Genomic DNA, 8,769 nt, shown 5'->3' with positions numbered 1-8,769 from the left:
AATCTACTTGTGTGTGTCTGTGAACGAGTGAACAATTATAAGCATTAAACTGTCAAGCAAAAATATAAGGTTACATAATACTGAAGCATCATTCGCTTTATACCAACACCACCCAAACATCCAATCGAATATCACTCCCCCGTTTCAAGCAGTTACGTGATGTGTGACGTCTCAGTGGATGGCAGTGATGTCTGAATCGTTCTACTGAACCGGATCTTTTTAATGATTCGACTCGCGAAGCGTTTGGAAATCACTGTACGGGACTGTGACTGGGAGGCTATGTTATACTACATTTAACAATTAAAGTGAGTCTAATAATAACATAATTGTTAACAATAAACAAAATAACATTTGGAATTAAAGCTTTGAGAATGAAAACAACACCGTGACTGAGATAGAAACAGTAGCTAACCGATTGAACGGGCTGTTTGTCTATCCCCATATGTAAATATATTATATATTGTGGCATCTACGCTAATTAAAATAAATTTGAACTGACTGAACATCTATTTTTTAAATATCACCGTTTATACTGGTTAAAGTCAGTCACACCTACCGTTGCTCTGCAACTGACCAACGGAAAGCATAGTTCGGTGCTTCATACATCGCTACGCTATTAATAGACTCGAATTTTTCCTGAAATATCGCTAATGTGACCTTAACGTGTATAAACAACGATTTCACTGTACATAATTAATGACAAATACCGCGTAGGGGTGTTCTGTGAACACTTTTGAGCAACAACTCAAATTCGACTCTTTGAACTGGTTCGCTGACCGAACCGATTCGCTAAAAGAATCGGACTTTCCACATCTAGTGGATGGAGGTGGGGGCCGGGGAGGGACTTCTTGGACCAAAAGGGGATTCAAACGTGTTTATGACTTTAGAGTAGAACCGTCGCATTCAGTCAGTCAATGGACTCGGGCGCATTGCGATAACCGGTCTCATTGTGTTCGCTTCAGGCTGGGAAGCAAGCGAGATTCGGTCCAGAAGATCGCCCAAAACAAAGGTGTGTCCATCTGAAAGACATTCATTGTCAAAAAAGGACAGGACACGCGCAAAAGAGCGAGATCGTCGCTGGGAACAATGATGCTGATTGAAGTTTTGGTATTATGAGCAAGGCGCGCGGATTTGTTGGAAACCCATTGATGCGTCACCTATAGTTGTTATCATTCTTTATCAGACCAGAGTGTGCAGTACGGATTCGTCGCGCGCTCTCCAAATCATTCCAAACGCGGCATTTCTATTATTCCCGTGAGCGGTTCAAAAATCCACAACGATGAATTACCAATCGAGCGTCCCGGTTTCGGTGTCAGTGTCCGGGATCTCTCAGCAGTCCCAGCCCGCTATGCCCACCCCGGGAACGGTACCCACACCGGTGCCCGTTCCTCAGCCGATTAACCCTCAGTTCGGATCCGGATCGTCCGGGAGCTCCGGGGCGGGTCAGTTTGGCTCGGGAACCGTATCAGGCCCTGCAGCGCAGTCCGGCTCGTCGGGCTCCCAGTTCGTTTTGTCCAACTCAGCAGCCATCAGAGGCGAGATCCATCGGTTCGAGTCCGTCCACCCGAACATTTATGCAATATACGACCTGATCGAGCGCATCGATGACCTGGCCCTCCAGAACCAGATCCGCGAGCATGTGATCTCTATTGAAGGTAAGAGCAAGGCCAGATTAATTGATGCCACAATGAAGCATTGTATTGTCTGTCAGTGTAAAAGCAGATGGTGCGTGAAAACTAGGGGACATAAATGAGTGTACATCCCTAATTAGGGGCTACAGCTACCACTTAATATGCAATACAATCTTTTTTAATGTGGCTTTCATAATTGAGTTGTGACACATAATATGTTAACAAAATATGTTTGATTCGTCTTGGATGATGCATAAATAATACAGCTGATGTTTACACTTTGTTTAGTTGGATTGTTTGGGAATGAAGAGAGGAGATCTTGCATAACCACGAGCTTCCAAAACGCATTAGTGTGTTATGGTTGTAAATTAAGTTGTGAAGCAAAGATTTGTGGCTCTCTGCATTAATATTGACACGCCAGTCAGATGTGATTTTCACAGTAGATCTTAATGCAGATTTGATTGTTTCATTATCAGAAGCTCTTCTGGAAAAATGCTTTCCGAGGTTCCTCTCATCTACTGTTTGTGCATCAGTCATTCATTTGGGTAAAGTGAGTTTTTCAATCGATTATGTCAAAGACATTGACTCTGACAATCTTTACAACAGATCTGACTTACACTGTAAAAAAGAATTGTTGGTTTGACTTAAAAAAAAGTAAGTTACCAGGTTGCCTTAAAATTTTGAGTTTATTAAAATTAAAAATTTGAGTTAATGCAATGAAGGTGATTGGTTTATTCAACAGAAGCTCAAAATATTATGTTATCTGAACCACATTACTTATTTAAGTTGATTTGACAAAAGAAATCATGAAAATATATATTTTTTTACAGTGTTTGGCTAATATTAATGGTTTTAAAGACAAAAGCTGATGGTGCATGCAAACTGGGTAGCGTATGCATCACAAATCATTTATCTACATTATGTATAATTGAGCCGTGGATCACCAATATGAATTCTGAACACTAAATATCTTAAAGTGCAATGCTTTTTGTAGTTTAATGATACATAATGAGATGGAACACTAGCATTTGGAATTGGTTTTGTGTAAAGAATTGTACTTTGAAATATTCTTGGATTACAGACAACATTTATTTGGATTTTTTTGGGATTGTTTGAGATCTTGCATAACCCTGAGCTTCCAGAACAACTCCTCAGTATGAGAATATGCATCAAAGATTTGTGGCATTTTGTATTAATGTTGACACACCAGTCAGATGTGATTTTCATAGCAGACCTTAATGCGGATGTGATTGTTTCATAATGAGAAGCTCTTCTGCAAAACATTTGTCAGCATCAGTCGCTCATCTCGAATAAAGTTAGCTTTTAGGTTTATGAACCTCATTATGTCAGATACATTGACTCTGACTCACAATTTTCACTGCAGACATGACCTCTTGGCTCTCATATTAACGGTCAGGGCGAGAGTTCAGATTAGATGAGCTTTAGTCACAGGTTATTTAAATGCAAATCGAGCCCCTTGCTGTTATAGAGTCACAGCACTTCGAGAATTGCAAGATATTACAAAACCCTCCCAGACAGTCTTATTTTGTTATCATGGAGTTTCTATAGGTTTCGCAGATCTATTTCTGTATTTCTGAAGCAGCTACACAGTACCTATAATAGTATTTCTCAGGTAAATGCATCACGACTCTCTGCTGAAATGCCATAAATGTGAAAAAGAACATTTATGTTCAAAGTTTATTGTGGAGACGATTGATTTATTGTGTTATAAATGGTGGTTTCGCATAAGATGAGATAATTGTGAGTCTTAGATGCGGTTGTAACTGGTGAGTCAGTGAGCCGGTGATATTTTCTGTAACTCTGAGTGCATTTTACCATCGAGGGATGGAGATGGAGAAATTTCTGGATGAGCGGACACCCTTTCGAGGGGGCGACTTGGTTGACAGGAGTGGTGGAGTTTGCCTTTTTGGTATGTGGGTGAGAACAAGAGCCTGGGTTATGTGCAAGCTGATTATAAATTGATGTGAAATGGTTGCAAAGAGCGAATCGATGGATAATTTTCACAAATAATAGTCAAGTTACCTTTATATAGGTCTATACAATACAGATTACTTCATAGCTGCCAATAACAATCAATGAGACATTCAAATTCTGCTGTAATGCAGCTTTACAAAGGCAATAGTGTCATTATTCAGCTCAAGCCAGTTCAGTGTTGATTCATTTCAGTTCAATAATGTCGATGTAGCAAAATTCATCAATTATAAAACATGGTCGATTCACCTATAAAGCAGCTCTACAGAAGGCAATAGTGTCATCATCCATCAGCTCAATTCAGTTCAAGTTTTGTTCTCATTCAGTGTTGTCAGTACAGTGCAGTCAAATCGATAAAGCAGTGTTACTGAATATTAAGCGTCTTTAAAACCCCAACTAAGCAAGCCAAAGGCAACAGTGATAAGGAACCCAATCTCCACCAGTTTACAGAAATGGATAAAAAAACCTGGGAAGAAACCAGGCTCAGTCAGGGTGCCAGTTCTCCTTTGGCCAAATGTCAATCAAGTCAATCATTATATTATGATAATCAAGCACTATTTAATGGTAGAACTGTAGTAACCAGTTGCTAACCATGCATGAATGCATATTTGACATTTTAACTGAACTTAGGACTGGTGATGGTGCGTAAAGGGTTAGTTCACCCAAAAATGAAAATTACCTCATAATTTACTCACCCTCAAGCCATCCTAGGTGCATATAACTTTCTTCTTTCAGCCAAACACAATCACAGTTCTATCAAAAATATCCTGGCTTATCCGAGCTTTATAATGGGAGTGACTGGAGGATCTGGAGTTTTTGAAGTTCAAGAAAGTACATCCAATAAGGCCTTCTGAAGCGACTTGATGTGTTTGTGTAAGACAAATATCCTTATTTAAAACCTTATAAAGTAAAATAACGAGCTTCCGGCGCAACAGCCATAAGCATTTGATGTATGTCCAAAACACAATTACACAATTACATGACGTCAGTTTGCTTCAGAAGGCCTTTATTAACCCCCAGGAGCTGCGTGGAGTACGTTTTATGATCGATTGATGCACTTTTTTGGACTTCAAAAACTCATAGTCCAATTACTCCCATTATAAAGCTTGGAAGAGCGCAGGATATTTATAATATAACTCTGATTGTATTTGGCCGAAAGAAGAAGGTCAAATACACCTAGGATGGCTTGAGGGTGAGTAAATTATGGGGAAATTTTTATTTTTTGGTGATCTATCCCTTTAAGATATTGTTGGTCATTCAGCGTTTCTGTGAAAAAATAGATAATAGTAATAGATGATAGTAATTATTATTAAAAGATACTACTACTAATACTACTAATTGTACTACTAATAACAATATACAACGCACTAAGGATTGATGAGCTGCTGGGTTCATGAATATTAATCACGTTGTCAGCGTTCGCTCGAATGGATTTGCTGAAATCAAAACAGGGACAGAAATAGATGAGCGCCAGCCAATAAGATTGCATTTTTACCCATTGGTTCCGCCCACTACGGTACCACTGCGATAACCCAAATACAGGTACGCTACACATCCATTGAGCTGAAATGAAATAGTCCAGATCGCTTGACGGAAAGCGAAACTCTAAACCACTCAAAGAGTGTTCAGCTAGTGAAAATATATCTGTGCTAAACTTATCCTCGAACACACACACTAACGAGTAAAATCTGAGAATTTATTAGCCAATGGCTAATGATAGACATTATTTAGTCGCCCAGAGTGAAGATTTAGTTGCATTGTAGAGGGTTGTTGTGGACCAATGTCTTTAATGTAATTCTATCAGCTACGGACAGACGGGATTATCACAGGATATTAGTGTAGTAGATCTACATCTTGTACTGTTGAGGGTGTAAATAATCTGTGTTAATGGTATTATCCAACTAATCCTCTTTACTTAGGGTAGGGTTAAGGAGCAGCCCTGGCTCTGAACCAGCAAACCAGTGATTTTTAGCTAAATATGATTGAGTGATTTATCAATGCATTTTGGAAATGGAAGCATTTTCCAGAAAATTCTAGCTTGAAAATCCAGACTTCAATTTTTTTTGTGTTCCTTTTGTTCCCAGACCTGAATAAACCTCGCCCTCTCAGATAAACGCTAGTTACCCTTTTTTATCGCAAATGCCAGTAACGACCAGTGTCAGTCACCTCTGCTCGATGCTGACTCATCCGGCCTGTAAAGAAGTCTTTAGAAAGCCTGTAACACCTGAGTAAAGGCTTGCTGTTGCCATGGAAAATCATAATTGTGATGTATCACTCACAGAATGTCTGGCCTATACGACAGCAGCGGCATGTGCTATTGATTTTCAGCTTGTTGACCAATAATCATGGCATAAGTGTTGAGAATATCTCCTCACATGATGGTAACTGATTTGGATTGGTTTGAGTCTAAAAGCAGATGGAACATATTTATTAGTTTGCATTAGCATTAATGGTGTGACGTTAGCTGTGCCCTTGACTGCTGGATGTTTTATTGACCGTTATAAATCATATTATGGCAATCAACAGCTGATGACAGGAGAAATATTGAGTTGGGCTTTTTGGCATTAGTTCATTGTCCCAGTGCAATGCAAACCCTTTTGTGTATCTAAATCTGGAGTTGGACTGGAGTGAATAGAATAGCATACTATTTTTACTATATCAGCAGTATATATGCATACATATGTAAATATCTCAAATCCCCAGTATGCAACAAAATGCTTTGCATGCTGCTCAACCTGACCTTCCATTTCTAGCATGATGAATGAACCAGAATTAGTATCTATTGCAGTTTTTCTTGTCTTTATTTGATTAGCTATGATAAAAGTGTTACAATGTCACCATTTTTATTTCCAAGATGAATTAAGCATGCACATCATTTACATTTATGTAAAACGTGATTTTTTTAATTGAACTGTTAAAAATATTAATGAACATAAATGAATAAAAAGTACTTATGAAGTACCTGAATTATTATTTCAATGTAGAGGGGAAGAGAATTATTGTATATACACTGAAAACCCTATTAAGTTGAATGAACTAAATTGATTTGAGTAAATTAAATTGAGTAATGGGGTCTCCCAAAACTTGTATATTTAATTCACTTAACTTAGTAGTCATGTAGACTCTACTTAAATTTTTAAGTTCCCTTAAAATTTAATTCTGCAATCTTACCTAATTGAAATAAAACACACTGAACAGCACATTTTCTTTCTAATATTCTTTAATGACCAAAATTTCACCATATTAATGAAATTATGATACACAATGTACTGTAATGGAAGTGGAATTAGTCACAACCACACTGTACAGGTGGCAACAAAAGTAATATTAACTACTGCACTAAATAGTAAGTACCTGAATTGTTATTGCAATGTAGAGGGGGAAAAATGTTGTATATATTGATACATGATTGATGCACGGTATTTAATTCCAAACATAGCCATATGCTAGAAGAGTTGACAATCCATCATCATCATTACTAGTTTAGGTCTAGGTCTGAATAGTTTTAACTCTGACTAGAGGAATTATAACCGATCATGCTTAATTGTATAGGCCTACAGAATGTCTCCAAGTCCAGTTCAGCTCGAAGTGCGTCGTGTTTTGGGAATTAAAAATCCGCCTCCATCTGTCATGTCCTCTTGTATCTTTTATTTATGCATTTGTGTTATTAGAGAACAGAAAGTTAATTTGATATAACAGGTTTTGTAAGACAGCACAAATATAATTTTGTATTTCTTTTTAGCAAAGACAAAGCTTATCAGCAGTTCATCAAAGCAATTACACACTCGAGCACAAGAGGCCTCCAGGCAAAAAGCTAGCCTATTTGTTTTCTTTGCTTCTCTTTCACCCCGTCATGCCCCTTTGGTTATAATATTTACATGGTATTTACATAATCCTCCTCCAATTTATGTCAAATAACCTGTAAAGTTAAAGCATGTCATATAATATGCATAACAAACAGGATGTACTGCATCTAAGCAACTACATAGCAACACGAACTGCATAGAAACGCCCTAGCAACAGACTAAAACATTCTGAACACCTTAGCCGCATATAAACCATTCTGAACTCCTTAACGCACCTTAGAGAACCAGTCATGTTTTCTTTACAATTTAAATATCTAGTTATTATGGGTATTTTTTAGCATATAATTAGGTGGATGATGGTGCAATATTGCTAAAGTTGATTTATATCATTCTGAGCATTTCTGAATTTGTGAACATTTGGTGTATTTTGTTCTAAGTGCTTTCTAGCCATCAGCGTCCTTTGGGACAGCTTCAGACAATGTAATTGCTGTTGTTTTAAGCTGCCATTTATGCTGCTATAACTGATGCCATATCAGCAAATTTGTGACTTTATCTCTGCCGCAGCGATGCTGTGGTCGTTCTTCCACTTTAATTCTTTTTTGTCAGCGTTATCTGAACGACCTTCAGCAGATGTTCACTGATGTAAACAGAATTTCGAATTCAATGTCATCAGGGTCTGAATGAAACCACAGTGCAAAATGGAGCTTAAGTTGAAATTCAGACTGTATGAATGCTGGGATACATGACCTTTTTTAATTACTGGCTGTTTATTTCAGTAATTACATGGAAAAACAATGTTTACTTATTGAGCAATACGTGAAGGCTGCATGCAATTGTTTTAATTTACCATTTTAATATTTCATATGTAACATTCGTTTTTGCTGTGTTATCGAAATTTCACTTTGTGACATTGGTATCTGCTAAAATTTGGCATCATTATGACCCTGTTGGCATGATATTAGATCAGTAATACTGATCAGTAAAAATAATTTAATTTTCACAGACTTTGTGACCATTTGCTGTTGTCGTTGCTACAACTATCATGCAAATTATATTATATTCCAACAGTTTGTTTTTAAATAGTTTTTTAATCCTCATAGTTGCACTTCATATGGCATTTTTAGATTGTTAATACTGCAGATTATTTATGCTTTTATGGAAATGGTTTCTTCCTTTTTTTAACGAAGGCATGGCTTTTCAAAACAGGCTGGCAAAAAATAAAATTGATGCCTGAGAAATTTGCATATGCTTTGTTTTGTCATAAGCAGCACAAATCTCTATGCGCAACATGCTTGTTTCTTAATTTTGTGTTGTCTGTCTGTCTTCCTAGAACCTTCTGA

At 37.5% G+C, this 8,769-nt stretch overlaps 1 protein-coding gene across 1 annotated transcript in view; it reads left to right on the top strand.

The window, feature by feature from the left end:
• Positions 1-8,769, top strand: part of agap3 (ArfGAP with GTPase domain, ankyrin repeat and PH domain 3) — a 187,954-nt gene continuing 179,185 nt past the window's right edge. Inside the window, exon 1 of the mRNA XM_048174739.1 lies at positions 1-1,655. Within this exon, the coding sequence (XP_048030696.1) occupies positions 1,280-1,655 (376 nt within the window). The 5' untranslated portion in view covers positions 1-1,279. The remainder of the gene's footprint in view (positions 1,656-8,769) is intronic.

The sequence above is a fragment of the Megalobrama amblycephala genome, linkage group LG22, assembly GCF_018812025.1.
Source record: "Megalobrama amblycephala isolate DHTTF-2021 linkage group LG22, ASM1881202v1, whole genome shotgun sequence".
NCBI lineage: Eukaryota > Metazoa > Chordata > Actinopteri > Cypriniformes > Xenocyprididae > Megalobrama > Megalobrama amblycephala.
The sequence above is the reverse complement of the archived record's forward strand: the minus strand, read 5'-3'. Positions and strand labels throughout refer to the sequence as shown.